Below are 24000 nucleotides of genomic sequence, written 5' to 3'. Positions count from 1 at the left end.
GCGTGCACACACTGTCAAATTGATATGCGGTATGTATAGAAATGAAGCTGGGTATGACGAACACGAGGAGTCATACATCAAAGGAGCTATTTGTAGACCTGGAGGGCGTCCAGGCCCACTGGTTGTTATTCAAGTGAATGTGTGGGATGGTGAATGGCTGTTTTTAGCGAATAATATAAGTTGTAATGTGCACAGCGCTTGGATACGAGCTGTTGCGCTGTGCCGCGATAATCTGCAAGTGATGGTGAGAGAGAGGTAGGGGAGATGCTGCTAGATAATTGGGCGTCGTAAATAGCATCTGTTGTTACATAATCCAACTCAGGTTATAGCAGAAACCCCACTGTACATCTTTTGGATGTATGGATTCCCCCCCCCTCTTCCTTTTTCTTATGTCAGAGACCACCTGCTATTGTTGAGGTCGTTGTCTAGGCCTATGGAAATATCTGACATACACTCTTAGAAAAAAATATGCTATCTAGAACCTTAAAGGGTTTTTCAGTTGTCCCCATAGGATAAACCTTTGAATAACCCTTTTAGGTTCCAGGCATAGCCTCGGGAAGTAGTGGTTTTACTCACGGTCGACAGCACTCCCCACCCCAAAAAATCTTCCCGCCGCCATGGTTCCTTGTAGAACCTTTTTGGTTACAGGTAGAACCATTTTCAATTCCATGATGTAGAACCCTTTCCACAGAGAGTTTTTACATGGAACCCAAAATAGATTTTACCTGGAACCAAAAAGGCATCCCCTATGGGGACAGCTGAAAAATCCTTTTGTTTTTTCTAAGTGTACAGTCGTGGCCAAAAGTTTTGAGAATGACACAAATATTAATTTTCACAAAGTATGCTGCCTCAGTGTCTTTAGATATTTTTGTCAGATGTTACTATGGAATACTGAAGTATAATTACAAGCATTTCATAAGTGTCAAAGGCTTTCATTGACAATTACATGAATTTGATGCAAAGAGTCAATATTTGCAGTGTTGACCCTTCTTTTTGAAGACCTTTGCAATCTGCCCTGGCATGCTGTCAATTAACTTCTGGGCCACATCCTGACTGATGGCAGCCCATAATCAATGCTTGGAGTTTGTCAGAATTTGTGGGGTTTTGTTTGTCCACCCGCCTCTTGAGGATTGACCACAAGTTCTCAATGGGATTAAGGTCTGGGGAGTTTCCTGGCCATGGACCCAAAATATTGATGTTTTGTTCCCCGAGCCACTTAGGTATCACTTTTGCCTTATGGCAAGGTGTTCCATCATGCTGGAAAAGGCATGACTATGAAATAACACATGAATAAAAAAAAAATGTCATCATTACTTTAAGGTCAGTCAATCGGGAACATTTCAAGACCTTTGAAAGTTTCTTCAAGTGCAGTCGCAAAAACTATCAAGCGCTATGATGAAACTGGCTCTCATGAGGACCGCCACAGGAAAGGAAGATCCAGAGTTACCTCTGCTGCAGAGGATAAGTGCATTAGGGTTACCAGCCTCAGAAATTGCAGCCCAAATAAATGCTTCACAGAGTTCAAATAACAGACACATCTCAACATCAACTGTTCCAAGGAGACCATTACTAAAGGACACCAATAAGAAGAAGAGACCTGCTTGGGCCAAGAAACACGAGCAATGGAAATTAGACCGGTGGAAATCTGTCCTTTGGTCTGATGAGTCCAAATTTTTTATTCCAACCGCAACGTCTTTGTGAGACGCAGAGTAGGTGAACGGATGATCTCCGCATGTGTGGTTCCCACCGTGAAGCATGGAGGAGGAGGTGTAATGGTTGTGGGGTGCTTTGCTGGTGAAACTGTCTATGATTTATTTAAAATTCAAGGCACACTTAACTAGCATGGCTACCACAACATTGTGCAGCGATACGCCATCCCATGTGGTTTGCGCTTAGTGGGACTATCATTTGTTTTCCAACAAGACAATAACCCAACACACCTCCAGGCTGTGTAAGGGCTATTTGACCAAGAAGGATAGTGAAGGAAAACGAGACAACAAGTGCTCAGCATATGTGGGAATTCCTTCAAAACTGTTAGAAACGCATTCCAGGTGAAGCTGGTTGAGAGAATGCCAAGAGTGTGCAAAGCTGTCATCAAGGCAAAGCGTGGCTAACACTTTTTTGGTTACTTCATGATTCCATATGTGTTATTTCATAGTTTTGATGTCTTCACTATTATTCTACAATGTAGAGCATAGTAACAATAAAGAAAAACCCTTGAATGAGTAGGTGGGTCCAAACTTCTGACTGGTGCTGTATATTTTCTCACTTTAAAAAATATCTGCATTGTTGGTTAAGGGCTTGTAAGTACGCATTTCAAAGTAAGATCTACACCTCTTGTATTCGGCACATGTGACAAATAACATTTGATTTGATTTGATATATGGCCCTAAGCATACCTTATAGAAAGTAATTTGATCACAGTCCAGGGTTTGGTAGGTTACTTTCTAATTGTAATCCATTACAGTTACTAGTAATCTGTCCAAAATTGTAATCAGTAATGTAACTTTTTGATTACCCAAACTCAATAATGTAATTACTTCCCATTATTTTTGGATTACTTTCCCCTTAAGAGGCATAAGAAGAAGACAAAACACATTTGGTGTGTCATCATAGTAGTGTCTGACTTGTGGCTAATTTGAATGTCATTTCAGAAAACTGAAAGGTGTCATAATGTATTTTTTTGCCAACATTCTTTCTTAATTGAAAGTAATCGAAGAAGTAATAATCTAGTTTTTCAAAAGTATTTGTAATCTGATTACAATATTTTTCCTGGTAACGTGACTGATTACAGTTTTCCTCTTCTTTTCAGATTACATGTAACTGGTTACATGTAATCAGTTACTCCCCAACCCTGAATCACACTGTAATACAGTGCCTTCAGAAATAATTCATACCCCTAGATCTATCCCACATTTTGTTGTGTTACAGCCTGAATTCAAAATGTATTAAATATTTAAGAAATCTCACCGATCTACACACAATACCCCATAATGACAACGGGAAAACAGTTTTTTTTTAAATGTTGGCACATTTATTGAAAATGAAATACAAATATATCTCATTTACATAGGTATTCCCACCCCTGAGTCAATATTTTTTAGAAGCACCTTTGGCGGTGATTACAGCTGTGAGTCTTTCTGGGTAAGTCTCTAAGAGCTTTGCACACCCTGATTGTACAATATTTACCAATTATTCATAAAAAATTATTCAAGCTCTGTTAAGTTGCTAGACAGCCATTATCAAATCTCGCCATAGATTTTCAAGACGGTTTAAGTCAAAACTCAAGAACGTTCAATGTCATCTTGGTAAGCAACTCCAGTGTAGATTTGGCCTTGTGTTTTAGGTTATTGTCCTGCTGAAAGGTGAATTTGTCTCCCAGTGTCTGTTGGAAAGCAGACTGAACCAGGTTTTCCTCTTGGATTTTGCCTGTGCTTATAGCTGTATTCCGTTTATTTTTATCGTAAAAAACATGGTGCAGCCATCACCATGCTGTAAAAATATGAAGAGTGGTACTCAGTGATGTGTTGTGTTGGATTTGTCCCAAACATAACACTCTGTATTCAGGACATTTTCTTTGCCACATTTGTTTTGCAGTATTACTTATGTGGCTTGTTTTCATACTTTTCACTCTGTCATTTATTTATTTATTTTTGATTTAATAAAAAAAATCACATTTATTTAACCAGGAAGGCCATTTGAGAACAAGTTCTCATTTACAACTGTGACCTGGCCAAGATAAAGCAAAGCAGTGCGACAAAAAACAACAACACAGAGTTACACATGGGATAAACAAAAGTACAGCCAATAACACAATAGAAAAATCTATATACAGTGTGTGCAAATGGAGTAAGGAGGAAAGGCAATAAATAGGCCATAGTAGCGAAGTAATTACAATTCAGCATATTAACACTGGAGTGATGATGTGCAAGTAGAAATACTGGTGTGCAAAGAGCAAAAAGTAAATTAAAACAATATGGGAATGAGGTAGGTAGTTGGATGGGCTATTTACAGATGGGCTATGTACAGCTGCAGCGATCGGTAAGCTGCTCAGATAGCTGATGCTTAAAGTTAATGAGGGAGATATAAGTCTCCAACTTCAGCGATTTTTGCAATTCGTTCCAGTCATTGGCAGCAGAGAACTGGAAGGAAAGGCGTCCAAAGGTGGTGTTGGCTTTGGGGATGACCAGTGAGACATACCTGCTGGAGCGCGTGCTACGGGTGGGTGTTGTTATGGTGACCAGTGAGCTGAGATAAGGCATAGCTTTGCCTAGCAAAGACTTATAGATGACCTGGAGCCAGTGGTCTGGCGACGAATATGTGGCGAGGGCCAGCCGACGAGAGCATACAAGTCGCAGTGGTGGGTGGTATATGGGGCTTTGGGTTAGTACTGTGGAGTAACTACAATGTTGTTTATCCATCCTCAGTTTTCTCATATCACAACCATTAAACTCTGTAACTGTTTTAAAATCACCATCATCCATATGCTGAAATCCCTGAGCAGTTTCCTTACTCTCTGGTAACTGAGTCAGGAAGGAGTGACTGGGTGTATTGGTACACCATCCAAAGTGTAATTAATAACTTCACCATGCTCAAAGGGATGTTCATTGTCAGCTCTATTCTACCAATAGGTGCCCTTCTTTGCAAAGCATTGGAAAACCTCCCTGGTCTTTGTGGTGGAATCTGTTTTTGAAATTCATTACTCGATTGAGGGACCTTAGAGATAATTGTATGTATGGGGTAGGGATGGGGTATTCATTCAAAAATCATGTTAACCACTAACCGGAATGAGTTCATGCATCTTATTATCCGATTTGTTAAGCACATTTTTACTAATGAACTTATTTACAGTAGGCTTTCCATAACGAAGGGGTAGAATACTTATTGACTCTGGACATTTCAGCTGTACATTTTTTATGAATTTCAAAAATCCACTTTGACATTATGGGGTATTGTGTGTAGATCACTGACTCAAAATCTCAATTGAATCTATTTTAAATTCAGGGTGTAACGTAACAAAATGTGGAAAAAGTCAAGAGGTGTGAATACTTTCTGAAGGCACCGTATATTCACACTTCGTATATTGCGACTTGATTTCCTCTGTGAGTCACTGACACTACATAGTTTGATGCAAATGTTTACCAAGCTGTCAACATTAAACACAGGCTTATTTTGCAGCTCGGCTGTTAAGATGATAAACGTGTACTACGTGTTGATGGGCCAAGCTGATTTTTGATGTTGTTTACAACAAGTGCAGGGAGCTTGATTCCTTCTGTCAGTGGGATGTCAGGAGCTCTATGAGGATGTCATTTAGATCAGATGTTACAAACGTTGTGACTGTGGATACTCTCATTCCGTCCCGTCAAATTTACTGAGACGAGTTGAACATGGGATAGGATGTGTCCGCTTTTATCAGTGTCAAATAGATCCAGGCGAAGAGATTCACGAAAGGAAAATGCATTACAAAGTAGGTCTAATGAATAAAATATAGTAGGGATTACTTGAGTGCTGGCCCTGTAGCATTAGCCTTTGTGTGGCCTACATTAAGCTGAAGTAAATGTGTTTGTGTACCTTATCTGAATGTAGACAGGGCAAGTGAAAGGGCAAGGATTTAAACAAGCGGTGGAAATAAGCCTAGGATTTAGGTCAAATGTAACATGAGGAATGTATTTCTCTTCAATGTGAGGTAGCCTATATGGCCAGCGATCGATATCATATATGGCATTGGATTTGGCCTTCAAAATGTGTATTAATCCTATCCACTGAGATGTGATGTTTCATTCTGGTTGTTGTAATTAATCTCACTTTAATGACAATCGTCAAGAGGACTTACAGCTCATTATCTTAATGAGCAAAGAATCACCATGTCAGCTGAAACAGTCTTAAAGAATAGAGGAAAAACACTCACCTCTGGTGAGAAACAGTACCCAGGAGACTTGATAAGTGAATTTGCAGGAATAGTGGGGTAGTCTACATATGGTAGGCTTTACCAATTATATAACCGCCTGCCGTTAAAGACAACTGAGCAATAACACTGTTAATTAGAGGTTTAAAAAACATATTACTCCAGTGCTAGCCTCGCTAAACTGGCTTCCTGTTAAGGCTAGGGCTGATGTCAAGGTTTTACTGCTAACCTACAAAACATTACATGGATTTTCTCCTACCTATTTCTCCGATTTGGTCCTGCCGTACATACCTAGATGTATGCTACGGTCACAAGATGCAGGCCTCCTTATTGTCCCTAGAATTTCTAAGCAAACAGCTGGAGGCAGGGCTTTCTCCTATAGAACTCAATTTTGATAGAATGGTCTGCCGATCCATGTGAGAGATGCAGACTCTGTCTCGACCTTTAAGTCTTTTCTCTTCAGTAGGTCCTATGATTGAGTGTAGTCTGCCCCGGGGTGCGAAGGAGAACGGCAAGGCGCTGGAGTGACGGACCACCCTTGCTGTCTCTGCATGGCCGGCTCCTCTCTGTCTCTCCACTGGGATGCTCTGTCTCTGACCTTATTACGGGGGCTGAGTCACCCCCCCCTCAGGCTCGTACGGTGGAGGAGATCTTGGTGGCCTATACTCCGCCTTGTTTTAGGGTACTAAATTCCTGGTGGTGTGGGGGCTGTGCTTTGGCAAAGTGAGTGGGGTTATATCTTGCCTGGTTTGCCCTGTCCGGGGATATCGTCGAACGTGGCCACCGTGTCCCCCGGCCCCCCTTTCTCAGTCTCCAGTATCTATGCTGCAATGGTCTATGTGTCGGGGGGGGGGGGGCTAGGATCAGTCTGTCCTATCTGGTGTAATTATCCTGTCTTGTCTGGTGTAATTCTCCTGTCTTATCTGGTGTCCTGTGTGATCTTTTTAAGTATGCTCCCCCCCCCCCCCTCTCTCTCTCTCTCTCTCTCTCTCTCTCTCTCTCTCTCTCTCTCTCTCTCTCTCTCTCTCTCTCTCTCTCTCTCTCTCTCACTCTCTCTCTCTCTCTTCCCTCCTGGTGCATCCTGACCCCTAGGACACAGGAGGTTGGTAGCTCCTTAATTGGGGAGGAAGGGCTTGTGGTAATGGCTAGAGCAGAATTAGTGGAATAGTATCAAATATATAAACACATGGTTCCCATCTGTTTGATGCCATTTCATTCGCTCCGTTCCAGCCATTATTTTGAGCCGTCCTCCCCTCAGCAGCTTCCTGTGCCCTAGGACCATGCCTCAGGACTACCTGTCCTGACAACCCCTGGCTGTCCCCGTCCCCAGTCCACCTGGTTGTTCTGCTGATCTAGTTTCTGATGTTTGCCTATGACTATACTATGGAACCCTGAACTGTTCTCCAGGCATGCTACCTTGTCCCGGACCTGCTGTTTCGACCCTCCATCTCCCTCTCCCTCCCCCTCCCGCTCCCTCTCTCTCTCACTCTCCCACCGCCTCCCTCTCTCCCTCTCCCTCCCCCTCCCGCTCCCTCTCTCTCTCACTCTCCCACCGCCTCCCTCTCTCCCTCTCCCTCTCCCTCCCCCACCGCCTCCCTCTCTCCCTCTCCCTCCCCCCTCTCTCCCTCTCCCTCTCTCTCTCTCTCCCTCTCCCTCTCCCTCTCCCCTTTTCTCTACCACACCTGCTGTCTCAATCTCTGAATGTTCGGCTATGAAAAGCAAACTGACATTTACTCCTGAGGTGTTGACCTGTTGCACCCTCTATAAACGCTGTGATTATTTTTTGACCCTGCTGGTCATCTATGGACATTTGAACATCTTAAAGAATGAACTGGCCTCCATCGGGCACAGCCAGAAAAGGACCGGCCACCACTCAGAGCCTGGTCGGTCTCTAGGTTTTTCCTAGGTTCCTGCCTTTCTAGGGAGTTTTTCCTAGCCACTTTGCTTCTACATCTGCATTGCTTGCTGTTTGGGGTTTCAGGCTGGGTTTCTGTATAAGCGCTTTGTGACATCTGCTGATGTAAAAAGTGCTTTATAAGTACATTTCATTGGTTGATTGAAGTAGTAGTTAAACATTGATGAGAAAACATTGTAATTTGAAATATAAGAAAGGGACTAGGTGTTGCTATGATTTTGGGAATAAGAAAGAGATAGACATTCTGGGATATGTTAGTGAGAGGAGGAGGGTTTGAGAGAGATGTTGGAAGATTCAGAGCTCACTGCAGGTCATGGAGAGAGAGAGGGGGATAGAGAGGGAGTGAGAGAGAGAGAGAGAGAGAGAGAGAGAGAGAGAGAGAGAGAGAGAGAGAGAGAGAGAGAGAGAGAGAGAGAGAGAGAGAGAGAGAGAGAGAGAGAGAGAGAGAGAGAGAGAGAGAGAGAGAGAGAGAGAGAGAGAGAGAGAGAGAGAGAGAGAGAGAGAGAGACAGAAAAACCGTAAATCTTTCACACATCTGCTTTGGCTGGCTGAGAGAAAGGTCAGACAGGTGGGGGAAAGAATGACTGCAGAGGTCAAGTTTGAATGCAGCAGCAGTGCAGTGGAGGGGAGAGGAAGGACGAAGCTGAATAAATGGATTTAATGTGCATAATCTGTTTTAGGGTTGAATTTATGTTGCTCTTGGATTGCTGCAGAACTAAAATAAATGAATACATGTTCAAAGAGCACACACACACTTCAAAGGCTCTCAAACGAATACAGTGGAGAAACATGCGGTGTCCTATCCACAGAAAGGTTAGATTAAATCCATAATAATCAATCAGAGCGGCCAGTCACATTTACATAAGACGCCCGACAGTTTGGGGATTGGCACTAAAATGTGGGGAATCGTTTTGCTTGTAATTGTATGCACGCTGGCACCGAGAGATGGCAGCTTCGCTTCGAGTTCTTAGGAAACTGCAGTATTTAGTTTTTTTATGTATTATTTCTTACATTGTTTGCCCAGAAAACCTTAAGTGTTATTACATACAGCCGGGAAGAACTATTGGATATCAGAGAGACGTCAACTTACCAGCACAACCAGCACTACGACCAGGAATACGACTTTCCGAAAGCGGATCCCTTGACTACACCTCCCAGGGCATTTGAACTGATCCCAGAGGCGACCCAAAACAACGCCGTCGGAGGATATGGTCCCGGAGCGGTCTTTTAGTGAGGCTTCGGATGCGCGCACGCCACCCACCGCTTCCGAGTATATTACTCGCTAATGTCCAGTCCCTAGTTAACAAAGTCGACGAAATTAGGGCAAGAGTTGCATTCCAAAGAGATATCCGGGATTGTAACATACTCTGTTTCATGGAGACATGGCTAGCTGGGGACATCCTATCGAAATCCGTATAGCCAACAGGATTTTCAGTGCATCGCGCCAACAGGAACAAACATCTCTCTGGTAAGAAGAAGGGCGGGGGTGTATGTTTCATGATTAACGACTCATGGTGTAATTGTAACAACATACAATAACTCAAATCCTTTTGTTCACCTGACCTAGAATTCCTCACAATCAAATGCCGACCGTATTATCTCCTCAGAGAACTCTCCTCGGTTATCGTCACAGCCGTGTATATCCCCCCGCAAGCACATAACAAGACGACCATCAAGGAACTTCACTGGACTTTATGCAAACTGGAAACCATATATCCTGAGGCTGCATTTATTGTAGCTGGGGATTTTAACAAAGCTAATCTGAGAACAAGGCTACCTAAATTCTATCAGCATATCGATTGCAGTACACAAGCAAGAAACACACTACAAGGCCCTTCCCCACCCTCCTTTTGGCAAATCTGACCATGACTCCATCTTGTTGCTCCCCTCCTTAGGTCTATCCAACACTGGTCTGACCAATCGGATTCCACGCTTCAAGATTGCTTCGACCACATGAACTGGGATATGTTCCGGGTAGCCACAGACAATAACATTGACGTATTTACATTTACATTTAAGTCATTTAGCAGACGTATACGCTGACTCGGTGAGCGAGTTTATTAGGAAGTATATAGGAGACGTTGTACCCACTGTGACTAATAAAACATTCCCTAACCAGAAACTGTGGATTGATGGCAGCATTCGCGCAAAACTGAAAGCACGTACCATCGCATTTAATCATGGCAAGGCAACTGGAAACATGACCGAATACAAACAGTGTAGTTATTCCCTCCATAAGGCAATCAAACAAGCAAAGCGTCAGTATAGAGACAAAGTGGAGTTGCAATTCAACGGCTGAAACACGAGACGTACAGTGGGGAGAACAAGTATTTGATACACTGACGATTTTGCAGGTTTTCCTACTTACAAAGCATGTAGAGGTCTGTAATTTTTATCATAGGTACACATCAACTGTCAGAGACGGAATCTAAAACAAAAATCCAGAAAATCACATTGTATGATTTTTAAGTAATTAATTTGCATTTTATTGCATGACATTTATTGCATGACATGCATGACACTACCTGTTGACCCATGACTGCATGGCCATGCACGCCTCCAACTCAATCATCAAGTTTGTAGACGACACTACAGTTGTAGACTTGATTACCAACAATGACGAGACAGCCTACAGGGAGGAGGTGAGGGCCCTGGGAGTGTGGTGTCAGGAAAATAACCTCTCAATCAATGTCAGCAAAACAAAAGAGATGATCGTGGACTTCAGGAAACAGCAAAGGGAGCACCCCCTATCCACATCGATAGGACAGCAGCGGAGAAGGTGGAAGGTTTTAAGTTCCTCGGTGTACATATCACTGACAAACTGAAATGGTCCAAGCACACAGACAGTGTGGTGAAGAAGGTGCAACAGCGCCTCTTCAACCTCAGGAGGCTGAAAAAATTTGACTTGTCACGAAAACCCTCACTAACTTTTACAGGTGCACAATTGAGAGCATCCTGTTGGGCTGTATCACCGCCTGGTTCGGCAACTGCACCGCCCACAATCGCAGGGCTCTCCAGAGGGTGGTGCGGTCTTCACAACGCATCACCGGGGCCTAACTACCTGCCCTCCAGGACACCTACAACACCTGTTGTCACAGGAATGTAAAAAATAGCATTCAGCATTCTTACTTAAAAATCATACAATGTGATTTTCTGGATTTTTGTTTTAGATTCCGTCTCTGACAGTTAAAGTGTACCTATGATAAAAAATTACAGACCTCTACATGCTTTGTAAGTAGGAAAACCTGCAAAATCGTCAGTGTATCAAATACTTGTTCTCCCCACTGTATATGTGACCAATAAAATGTGATTTTATTTGATTTTATATAAAGCTCCTTCTCCCCATGAACAGATGGAAACCAGGATTCCGTACCAAATGTGGGACTCTGTTACTCCCATTGACAGGAAAACACTTGTTCGTACACATACACTCAGCTCTCTTTCATGCTCCATCTCTCTCCCTCTCTTTCTAGCTTTCTCTCTCACGCTTTCCATCCCCCCTCTTTTTCTCTCTTCCGCTCTCTCTCTCTCTCTCGCTTTCTCTTTCTCCCTTTCTTTTTATCTCTCTCTCCCCTCTCTTTTTTCTCTTCCTCTCTCTCTCCCTCTCTTTCGCTCTCTTTCTCACACTATATCTTTCTCTTTCCCTCTCTTTCTCCCTCACACTCTCTATCTCTCTCTCTCTCACATTCTCTATCTCTAACTCCCTATCTTTCTTTCTCTCTTTCTCTCCATCTTTCTCTCTCTCTCGCTCTCCCTTTCTTTCTCTCTCTCTCTCTCTTTATATCTCTCTCTTTCCCTCTCTTTCTGCCTCACACTCTCTATATCTCTCTCTCGCTCTCTCTCTTTCTCCCTCACACTCTCTATATCTCTCTCTCTCCCTCTCTATATCTGTCTCTCTCACCCTCTCTATATTTCTCTCTTTCCCTCTCTTTCTCTCACACTCTCTATATCTCTCTCTCCATTATTTCTCTCCATCTCTCTCTCTCTCAGCTATACATTGCTGAGCTAATATTTTTAACACACTGGCACATCAAGATCTGCTTGGCTAGGCTGAGTACTCAATTTGGAGAGAGTGTTCTCACATCTCGGGTTGATAACTTGATTGACATGTCGGAATAACAGATGGCACAGATAATGAGACAGCTTCATATGTTTATTTGAAGACTGATTGAGCCATAGGACGACCATGGGATGGTTGAATTGACCATGGGCACCAGGAACAATTGGAATACAATTATTTACTGCAGGTGTGTTATTGAACAAGAACCAACTACAAAAACAATCCAGCTGCTTTTGCACAGGATAACATTGATTTGATAAGTATTTTTTCCACAGATGGTTACTTGTGCTAAGGTACTTAGGCTACTTGTACAGAGATACAAGTGTTCAGCTGTGAATTGTGCTAGTTAGTGTGTTGTTTTTAATTTCGCTCAGGCAAAAGCGATAGCAAAGATATACAGTAGATTCCTTAACAAGCAAGTCAAGACAGTTCTAAACAATAACATACAAGCCTTACTCAGAGAATTTAAAAGACACACAGGCAAATATGCCAACATTGTTTCCCCCACAAGCAAACAGAGATGGTCAATGATGTATTGCTATTAAAGTTTGAATTCAAACTGATAAAAACGGCAAAGACATTAAAGTACAAAATACATGCTGTTGAGACAGCAACTCTCAATCAATATACTACTACAGTATCAGTTGTGACAGTAGGTGGAACAGACACACTATATTTCTACAAATTAGAGAAACTATTACATCAAGTGGATGGTACAGTAACTAACTGTTCAATCACCATTTTAAAACGGGCCCTTTTTTGGTTAATGTTATCTTTTTGCTTTGAAACTCTTTCAGTTGGGTGCGATGCTTCCAACCTACACAAACAAACCATTGACAAAATACTATACACACAGTCTTCTGTTTTCATAGCCTCCAAAGACCATGTTCGGTTTTTGATCACATATCGATAATTGCATTTGCAACGAACCACAAGATCCTCTAGATCTCAGATCCTATGCAGTATTGTCATTGTCATAATTCCATTAAACAGCTCAAGTGTCTTAAACCAACTGCGAGTTATCCTGTGTCCATTTTTTTCAAATAAACTCAATCCACCAATCAGTAATTGTCCAATCATATCTCTGTGCTATCCACTTCCTCATCGTCCAAAACGGAGTCTGACTGAGAGATCATGAGAAGTTTCTCTTTGTTGGAGTATCGCCTTGAGCACCTGTCCTGTCGTTCCCCGGGGCTGCTCTCCTCCTGTTCATTGGCTACTCCTCCTTCCCTCTGACTTTTAGCCAGACCCTCCTCTGAGGTCACTCGGCTGAAGGCGGTCACCTCACATGACTCCCTTGACTCAAAGGACTCCCCCCCCAGGTCGCCCAGTTTGATGTACCCACCACCTCCCGGTACCTCTAAACGAGGGCAGCTGAGTCGCCGGGACCGTTCCACCTTCCACTTGGTGGGGGTGGATGGAGTGATGCCCAGATCGATGGACCTGGAGTAGTCCGTCAGGGCGCTGAGGGACAAGTGGGAACCCATCACCCTGGGGCCAGTGGGGGACGAGGGGAGCAGCTGGATCTGGGAGCCCTGAAGCGCCCCCTGGAGGCTACCACTGCTCTTGTACACCTCCACAGAGTCCTGAGGCAGGAGCATAGCCGTCTGCAAAGTCTCCACATTTGCCTGGGTGGTGGTTTCTGGAACACCGTACTCAACCCAGGCTTCGTCTTCTTCGCCAGAGTCACACAGGGCAGCCCTGCTCCTCCCTGCCTCTGCTTTGGCTGAAGGCCTGCGCTGATGCTGGTTGGCCCGATGGTTGGGTTTGGTCATGGGGAGAGTGAAGGCGTTGACCGAGGAGGCCACTATTGTCCGGGTCTCCCACCGTTTGGGGATGGAAATCGGGCTGCTCTGCTGGCCGGCCCCGCTGTGTCTGGAGATAGTGTAGACTGTGTCGGTGAACGTCTGCCTCTCTAGAGATGACACCCTTGACCTAGTCAGGGAGTGGCATCTGGAGGGGCCCAGGCTGCCCTCGTCCGGCGAACCTCCCGAGGGCCAAGTGCCTTTGGCTAGTAGGGCGGCGGTATATGCAGCACTAGGTTTGCCCTCCACCCCTTTGGACTGCATGTAGTTCACAAAACCATTGAGTGGCATGTTCTCCTTAGTCCGCAAGCTGTGGATGTCAATGACAGTGGAGTAGATGTCCCTCAGGTTGATGATTTTGGTCTTCTTATCGCGGTTTTCATGCAGCACCGCGTTGGCGCAGATAAACAGGAAGATGCCAATGCCCATGATGAGGGGACCGAACACCTTCAACTTGTCCGAGTACAGGTACTTATCCAAGAACTCAGCCAGGAAGCCCATGGACGGCTGCTCTAAACCTGTGCCGTTGGAACGATTGTTACTGACCAAATCCCCATCCAAGTGAAATCCGTCCTTCGCGTTGTTCGTCCAGTTGCCTGTCAGCCCTGACTCCTCCTTTTTGTTATAAATTCTCTGGATTTTGGGCGGATCCGGGTACAGTGGGCTCTCCCTGGGCCAGTAACCCAGTATGGCCATGGCAATGCCCACCAGTAGGATTAGAATCCCAATAGCCGCCACCACCCCCGAGATGGAGCACAGATTCAGCTTGCCCTTGACCACCACCACCTCATTCTTCTGCTTCTTCTTGGCTTTTCTCTTACGCTTGTTCTCTGCACGGCTCTTAGAGCGCAGCGAGTCCTGCCTCCTGTTGATCCGCAGCAGGCCTCCGGTGGCGATCATGGTTGGGACTCGGCAGACAGACTGCTCACTCACTCATCCTGAGGCTAGAGAGAGAGGGGGAAAGTGAGGGGGGGTGAGTGAGAGGGGGAGAGAGGGGGAGGTGAGTGAGAGGGGGAGAGAGGGGGGGGTGAGTGAGAGGTAGGCAGGGAGAGAAGGTCAGAGAAAGGGGAGAAAGAGAGACAGAAAGAGAAAAGGGAGAGGAAGAGACAGAAAGAGAAAAGGGAGAGGAAGAGACAGAAAGAGAAAAGGGAGAGGAAGAGACAGAAAGAGAAAAGGGAGAGGAAGAGACAGGGTTAGATAATAGACCTAGATTTGCAATACTGATGATGATACTCAAGCGGTCCATAATAGTTATTCCACTGCTGAATTTGATATGGTCATAAGTTTGTGATACATTTAGAGAAGACACTTGAACAAACGCCAACACAAACTACTACATTCCTATTCAGTGCAACAGTGCAGCATAGCGCAACACCTCCGCTATGCTCTGACTAATTTAGATCATCCCAGTGAAATATGCATGCCAAATTAAGCTCTTTCAGGATGAAGGAGGAGCAAAACAATGAGAATCAATGGAAAGTGAAGCCTGTTTTCCAGAGGCACATGCTCACTGGGTGACAGCTCCAGACGTGTGGGAGTGATGAGACTTCCGCCACAGCACAGGGAGCGGAGTGAGACACATGAATGTGCACACACACACACACACACACACACACACACACACATGCGCTCTGGGGTGAATGCACCAAAATGACAGAGCGGCATAGCAGAGTGGGATATGCAGACATTCTGTGGCTTCACAATACAGTGTTGCAAGAACAACAGGGAAATATAGAGCAACACACACATCTCACCGACTGCTTGCTCGCCGGCTATAAAGCCTAGAGGAGTGTGAAGAAAGAAAACAGCTGGTCGTCCGCTGCCACGCCACTTCAATTTCTACACGCCAGGTACCACCAGGTACCGCCAGGTACCGCCAGGTACCACCTTTACCAAATACTACGGTTGACAGCTGCATAGAGTAATGCATCATGAAACTCTACTACATTGTGCACATTGTGAAAAGGAACCCTATAGAAAACACTGAATACAGGAAGAAGACTGTCCCTTAAAAGCCTACACTGTATGTGTAGTGTGCTTACTGGCTCTTGCTATGCACGGCACATCAGGAACGGATTTGAGACTAAACCTTGGGGGATGCCTGCAGTTGGGTGATAAATCATTGGGCCGGAAAAGCTCTAAAACTTTGAATTAAGTACACCGTCACTATCAATAGCGAAACCAACAGCAATGCCAATACCTATACAATGAGTGGCGAAAGATACCACAGCTATCCCCTTGAGCTACAGGCAGATAACGAAACTAAAAGGAGATGTTTAAAAGCATCCAGTGAAAGTCAATGTGCCTGAAAATGTGGTCTAAAAAGTGTGTTGTTGTGAGCAGTCAGTGTTACCAGACATGGCGGTATTCTGGCCCAATTGAGCTTCTTTTGATGTTATTGTGCAACTGGTGATGGTGCGCATACAGCGAGCTAATGCACTACCTTGAAGAAGCCAAGCAGAGCCAAAGAAATTGAAGCTCCCAATACAGGTCTCCTCACCTCAACCAGAGAGGAGTAACACTCACACAAGACTGCTGCTGTCTCAGCTGACCTAGTCTACCTGGACACGTCACACTGTTATGCTTTGATACAAAGATCTTCGCCATCTGTGGAGATTTGCCATGGAAATGCTCTCCTTTCTCTGACTACTTCATTGACTACTGTGAAGAGCCAGTAAAATATGATTCTCCATAACATAGGCACATCGACCACCTCAGGAGGGCATATTCAAATGCATAATCCAAGACCTAAATCTTGTCCACAGGAGTTCTAATCATACAAAGGTTCATTTAGATGCATGAAGATTGGTGCACACTGCAGTTCCCAGCTGGAGCGAGTGACTCTCTGGTGGCGTGAAACAGTCAGTAGCCACAGGATGAATAATGCTAATGAGAGAAGGAGACGATAACAGTGTGATCCAGAGGGACTCACACCTCGCTCTGCCTGAAGGTGTTTCATTAGCTCACAGACACAGCTGATTATTGATGGTTACCAATCAACACATGGGTATAATGGGTTCAGTCTAATGGTAATTAGTTCCAATAGTCCCCCTAAAACAAACCACGATGTAAGGGTGAATACCAAGTCTAATAAATCAATCACAAATAAATCAATTATTCAATTATGCATTACACCCCCGTGTGCAACACAAAAGATGTTGATTGCACATACTTTATTATAAATTAACTCTCTTAACAAAGTAGTGAGAGAAAGAACACACCACATCCCTGAAATATGGCCATTTTGAAAGTGTACTTCAATCAAAAAGACTCACACTTTTATGCCCTAAAAAAACCTCACACGCTCAACAGAAATTAAATTAGAGGATACAGCTCTTTAGCTCGCTAATAAAAAAAACATGCTCCTGGATGAAAGATAAACCTATTTTAATTCTCCCCTTGCTGGCAAACAGATGGAGCAGAAAGAAGCACCTGGTGTCGGAGCTAATTCAAAGGGACAAATCAAATGGCTGCTGGGCCCACAGGAGCGCTTTCAGGGCTATACCCCTGCACGTGGCATCCTAGACCCAGCTGAGGCTTATCAACACAGCGAGTAGCGACTAACAAAATGGAGGAGTGAAGAAGCTAGCTAGTAGCTAACGCCTTCAGGGAGGCTCGGGAGTGTTTGTGTTTGTGTTGGCCTTTTTGTATTAACCCTTGGTCACAGGAGGTCAGTCCAATTAAAATGGCTAGCTGTCTGTAGGCTAGCTCATTTAGCTTAATGTGATCACTTCAATATTAGCATTGAAAAAAAACTCATCTGTTTTTTTCTCTCACTTCACTACCAGACATTTTTAGTCAGCTCACAAATGATGAGGACAAGGAACTCTCCTGTGAATTTGATCAGATTGGTGCTATTAACAGTGAATTACTGTATATTATTTAAAGATGTCCTCCAGTGATTTTTTTACTTTTACTGTTGAAAAGTGTTATCCCTGGCATAAATACAGTAAAGAACAAACACCAAACGGCAGAAATATATATATTTGAGCAAAATAGTGTTTTTCAGACATAACTGCAAACTTCAAGGAGTACGGCATTCAAGGAGTTGGTCTGATGGGAATTTGCGATGTCATCTGTCTCCCCCCTTGCTTGAGGAACAATAGAGAACGAAAGAGGAAAGGCCCACCCCCACACTTGTGCCATGTCATGAGGATACTTGGACCACTTACTGAGATGTGCCTTTTGTTAAGTAAATCAGGTGATAAATGAGCTGAAAAGGAGACTGGAGTAGCCATAAAATTAAATATCTCCCAGTTGTAAATCAGCAGGGAGCGAGAAAACACACAGTGCTGACATTTGGTGGGAATAGCCTCCTAGTTGTATATTGCAACTATAATTCTTCATTTGTGATGACAAATGTACTGTCCAGTTACAGGTCTCATTAAACCATTGTTGCCTGAGCTGCATACACACTCTTAGAGAAAAAGATGCTATCTAGAAACTAAAAGGCTTCTTCGGCTGTCCCCATAGAACCCTTTGAAGAATCCTTGTTGGTTCCAGGTAGAACACTTTTGGTTTCAAGTAGAACTGTTTTGGGTTCCATGTAGAACCCTTTCCACAGAGGGTTCTATATGGAACCCAAAAAGTTTCTACCTGGAACCAAAATGGGGTGTCCTATGGGGACAGATGAAGAACCCTTTTGGAACCCTTTTTTTATGAGAGTGCAAGCGTACATCTCTCCCATAGAGAAAATATAAGCTTGAAGGCACGCTTTGTAGGGGGTACGTGTGTCAGCAACTATTGCCTGGCACCTATGGGTGTAGCTAAAGCAATGTGTTCAAGTTGGGGACTGTGTCAATCTGTAGACAGAGGTGATGTAACCTGTCATCACTTTTCTGTCTTCAGTTTCTTGGCAATTTCTCGCATGGAATAGCCTTAATTTCTCAGGACAAGAATAGACTGACGAGTTTCAGAAGAAAGGTCTTTGTTTCTGGCTATTTTGAGCCTGTAATCGAACCCACAAATGCTGATGCACCAGATACTCAACTAGTCTAAGGCCAATTTTATTGCTTCTTTAATCAGGACAACAGTTTTCAGCTGTGTTAAAATAATTGCAAAAGGGTTTTCTCATGATCAATTAGCCTTTTAAATTGATAAACTCGGATTAGCTAACACAACGTACCATTAGAACACAGGAATGATGGTTGCTGATAATGGGCCTCTAAGCATATGTAAAAACAAACCGCTACTGGCACTGGTCTCAGAACATTCTTCTCCTCCCTGACAGAGAACCCATGTTCTTTACATCATCTCTCCACCTCCAACAAAAGGCATACCGGTCATTTTTCTGTGAAGACAGCAATTCAGTTGAATACCAGGGAATAAATATATTGGCAGGAATAAAACTGTACTATAATTCATATAGCACGGCAATCCATCAATAGCCAATGAGTCAGGCAGAGACAAATCGATTCCTGAGATTCCTGATTACATTTATTGTAAATTAGAAGAGATGTACCAAATAGATAAATAATATGACATGATCTCTGGACAGTAAATACATTTCTTGAGGAACTGAAGCATGACAGGGTTGTATTGTCAACCTTCTGTGAAGTCAATAAGGCCTTTATGGATCGTTGAATGAACCTTTGAACTGCAAACTGATCTGTAACCTCAGCGTCGCAGTGGGAGAATGAGATACATTTAAACTGTCACATAGGAATGACATGTGAGATCAAATAGAGTTCGTAAATCTAATCTCAAACAAGCACACTGTGCAATTTCACTCAAAGCTATGCATCATAAGGATGCAGGATTGGATCGAAGGCTGCTGGCATTGAAGCGCTGATGTGCTGATGTTTTCGCCCGCTATTCTATTGATCCCCTTAACTACTGTGTCAAATGATGTCTGAGATCATTAAACACATGAACGCTGGCACGTACACACACACACAAGTACAAGGTCATGCACACACACGCACTGTACACACACAACCACAAAAGCACTCATGCACACACACGAATGAGGGATTTATTCTATGCTTAATGAGAAGTAAAATACTGACATTCCAAGCATGTCAGTGCTGTAAAGGCAAACAGACTGTAGTCATCTTTGATTACATCTATCCATCATAAACTTTGACCAAAACTATAAAACCTGCATCATAACACGGTTGATTTCTCCTCCATTCTCCCAGAGCTGGTATATAAACAAGGGTGAATAGTAAACACATGATGTACATTATGATCTCAGAATGGGCACCTGATGTGTTGAAATTCCAATGACACAGGGAAACTTAACAGGCTAAATGTATAAGTCAGGTGACATTTTGGTGTTGAGGAAATAGCAAAGGGGTACCTTCGTACAATTGAGTTGGTCCTTTGATTCTGCCGACCTCCTGTGAGGCACTATTCTCTACCAGTCCCTCCAGCGCACCTTGGGAGCCTTCATGATGTTGGTAATATACAGTATAATGGTTATTTAAGTTCTGCTATTAATATCTACTACTCCCACACCTCCAAACTCTCCTTTTCATAGATAGATATACCCGCCACCAACACTCATCTTATCGTCCATCTCTCCATAAATAGCAACATAACTTGAAACATACCTCAACAGTCCTCAGCTTTTCTACTGCACTGTATCGGTCTTTTCACCATGTCTCACCAATAGAGTTGGATACACTATACTGTATTTATCTCTGTGGTCTCATCCCCCTCTGTCAAACACAGAGACTTGACTACTGTACCTGTATCCTATAAACATCCACATTCATCACCATTTAGTTCTTTGCAGTAAATTCACCAGGTCCATAGCTCTGTCCAACCTCAGAGAGCCTCTAAACACTCTCCATTGCTATAAATACACTCTACTGGGCTATAATGCTTGTGTGAATGACAGGGTTTGAACCCAGGTGTCTTGCTTGACAGAAAAGCACATTAGCCTGCTGAGCCGAAGCTTAAGCATTGTCTCTCCGCAGGGAGATCCTCTCTGACCCAGAGCAACTCGTCTAAGGCAAGCTTACTAAGGTCACCAAACCAACTCTATTGCACATGCATGAGGTCATGGTGCTAAACATGCCTTGGGGTTCTACAGGAGTCCTATGGCCAGGTTAGTTTACCCGTGGGGTGGTTCTGGGGAGGTGTTATCTCAAACTGTCTGGGGGAATAGCAGGAAGGAGTCTGTGTCTGTTTATCTGAGGGATTTTCATCATGTTTGCCTATGTTCCCTATGGCAATGGCCAAACACAATTGTCTACTTCATCAGAATTCTATTTGCTATATGATTAGGAGAATATTTGATCACCATGCATTTACATTGCAGCGAGTTATGTAGCAGGTTTTAGGATTATAGGATTTCAATGTCAGCTGTTCTCCCCAAACAATCTTAATCCTATTGTTTATGTTCAAGAGACAATTTCCAAACACATTTGATGCACTTTACAAAAAACCTGAGTATATCTTCACATTTTAATAATTGATTACATAATTAGCCTAATAATGACATGGGTTTAGTTCGCTCACTTGGTAACTGATCTCCAAATTGCTGTTAACAAAAGTGGGGTTCTGATTACGTGAATACTCCCTCTTTCAATCACACTCAGTCACAACGTATAGTGAACCACTGAACCCTGTCAAAGGCTCACTGTCCACACGCACACACACACACACACACACACGCACACGCACACGCACACACACACACAAAGACATACACTTGCAGATGCACGACAACACACACACACACACACATTATTACACACAGATGATGATGATAATAACAATTTGAGTCAAGAGGAACACTGGGGTGCCAGTGGCGAGGCAACCAGACAAAGCAGCTAGTCATGTGAGAATATCTATGACCATGCCACAGACTTTGATGTGAAACGCACCTACAGTGCCATTAAACAATGTTCACTTGACGCTACAAATGAGTTTAACTTTGAACTAAACAAAGAATAGTATGCCCACTGTAGCCGAGTATAACAACTATTCAGTATATAACACATTATGAGGACAGTCAGTAAGGCTTGTGGATTTCCAAGTATGGAAGGCAAGCTCATGTCATGATAACAGATGCGCATTGTGATTTTACCAGCACTCCACATCCAAATGCATAATGTCTGTCAATTATTCAGTCATCCAGTCCTAGGACAGGAAACTGAGTATTCATAAGTGCAGTTGGTGTATATTTAGTAGGCTGTTCATGGTTATGATAACATTACATTTTAGGCTCTATTGACAGGCCTATATAAAATTGTCAGATATGGCTATATTGATATAGTGCATTAGGCCCACTACATAGGTAGATAAAACATAAACAGAATGTCTTCAATTAAAAATACGGGTTTGTTCCCAATTGAGCAGGAGGAAAGAAATAATGTTCAATGGGCTTCCTGTGGTCGTGACAGGAGCTATCTATAACACATATTGAACAAGCACAGTAAAAATGCATGAAATTCAGATGAGCCGCTTATTCAAGCACTAGTAGGCTACTTCAGTATCATATCCAAACGCCTATATAATGGTAAGCTTACCATAGAAGACAGGCAATACAACCACATATTAAAAACCCTAAAAGAAAGTTTCGATCCCCGGGCGCGGATATCTCATGTCGTAAAAGGAAACTTCGTTTATTCCATGTAATTCCATTCTGGCAAAGGATCTGGCGATCTTCTTCAGCAAGAGGATCCAGTCACAGTCACTCGGCGATGTAGTTTTCATCGATGCTCAAGCCTTTCCAAGTCAACCTGCGTCTGGGAGAAAAATAGTATCCTTTTTATTCGGCGCACTCGCGCTCCTCTCCAGGGAGTGTCTTGTCAGAGAGCAGCGCGCCGAGTTTGTAATGGAGAGTTTTGTGCTGGCAGTCAGCGCGTGATACCGGGCTATTGTTAATGTTTTTCTAATTCTTGGGTGTTGTTGCTATGATACCACCACAGCAGCCATCGACTGAAATTGCTGCAGGATTTGAATAATTGCCTTCTTAACTATCCTCTCGGTAACGAACACTCCCCATCCATGTTTGGATCTGCAGCCGTGTGCTGCTGCTAACGTCCAGAGCGCGTGTGGTGAGACTTCTCCAACGTTTTTGGCTAGAAGTAGGACCGATGGACTAGTGTTCGTGTCTGCAACTAACCTGCGCAAGGCACCTGGCGCACTCAGAAACATCTACACAGAGCTTTCTATCTGCATCTTCACCACATGGAACCGCATCACCTAGGTTCCAAAATTGCGGGGGGTTGCGGCATCTAGTTATATATGGGAAGAATGGCTAGTGGTTTACAAATAACAGAGGCCAAATCGAAATATGCATTGCACAATTTTCTTTTAATTCTCAAACTGATTCTGGGGAAGATGAGTGCGCATTTTGATAATAGAGATTCTTTCTGCAGGTGGAGCAAGTACATCCAACCGATCAATTGCGCCCGAGATGTTAGGCGTATCAGTAACAAGTTTACCTACAGCTACTAGCTACTGCTGTACCAGCAGGGTTGTGTAGGTTACTTTCTAAATGTAATCCGTTACAGTTACTAGTTACCAGTTCAAAATTGTAATCAGTAACGTATCTTTTGGATTACCCCAAACTCAGTAACGTAATCTGATTACATTCAGTTACTTTTAGATTACTTTATCCTTATTAGGCATTGGAAGAAAAAAAAATGTATGTTACCAATTGAATGACATCTATTGCAAGATAAATCTATGTTAAAGTTTACATAGCTGGCCATATATGGATGTTCAATTTTACTTTATGGGTTGGATATGTAGGCTTCTTCTAACCCATCGCTTTCTACTACATATAATAATACAATTCAGTTATATCTTTACATAAAAAAAATCGAATCAAATTTTGTTGGTCACATACACATGGTTAGCAGATGTTAATGCAAGTGTAGCAAAATGCTTGTGCTTCTAGTTCCGACAATGCAGTAATATCTAACAAGTAATCTAACACATTCACAACAACTACCTTATACACACAAATGTAAGGGATGAATAAGAATATGTACATATAAATATATGGATGAGCGATGGCCATGCGGCATAGGCAAGATGCAGTAGATGGTATAGAACAGTATATACATATGAGATGAATAATGTAGGATATGTAAACATTATTAAAGTGCCGTTATTTAAAGTGACTTGTGATACCTTTTATAAGGTCCATTTATTAAAGTGGCCAGAGATTTGAGTCAGTATGTTGGCAGCAGCCTCTCTATGTTAGTGATGGCTGTTTAACAAAGTCTATCAGAATTCCAGTCATTCCAATAAATGTTATACCCCTTGATCTTCAAGAATTGGACTTGGAAGTATAGATGAGCCAAATTGTTTTACCTGAGCATAACCCCAAAACTAAGTGCTGAGCACTTGT

General features: G+C 43.2%; 1 protein-coding gene across 1 annotated transcript; it reads right to left on the bottom strand.

The window, feature by feature from the left end:
* Nucleotides 1–12843: 12843 nt before the first annotated feature.
* LOC139531756 (transmembrane protein 200C-like) lies at nt 12844–22380 on the bottom strand. Its single transcript, XM_071328536.1, has 2 exons — nt 22166–22380; nt 12844–14629 (listed from the first exon to the last, which is right to left on the bottom strand). Exon 2 carries the CDS (start codon nt 14583–14585, stop codon nt 12957–12959), a length of 1629 nt encoding a protein of 542 aa, XP_071184637.1. The 5' UTR covers nt 14586–14629; nt 22166–22380; the 3' UTR covers nt 12844–12956.
* Between the last annotated feature and the right edge of the window lie 1620 nt (nt 22381–24000).

This window comes from Salvelinus alpinus, chromosome 10 (assembly GCF_045679555.1).
Source record: "Salvelinus alpinus chromosome 10, SLU_Salpinus.1, whole genome shotgun sequence".
NCBI classification, from domain to species: domain Eukaryota; kingdom Metazoa; phylum Chordata; class Actinopteri; order Salmoniformes; family Salmonidae; genus Salvelinus; species Salvelinus alpinus.
This window is presented reverse-complemented; position numbering and strand designations above follow the sequence as displayed.

Coding starts and splice junctions, on each gene's coding strand:
- LOC139531756 (XM_071328536.1), bottom strand. CDS start 14,585: ATGATCGCCACCGGAGGCCTGCTGCGGATCAACAGGAGGCAGGACTCG.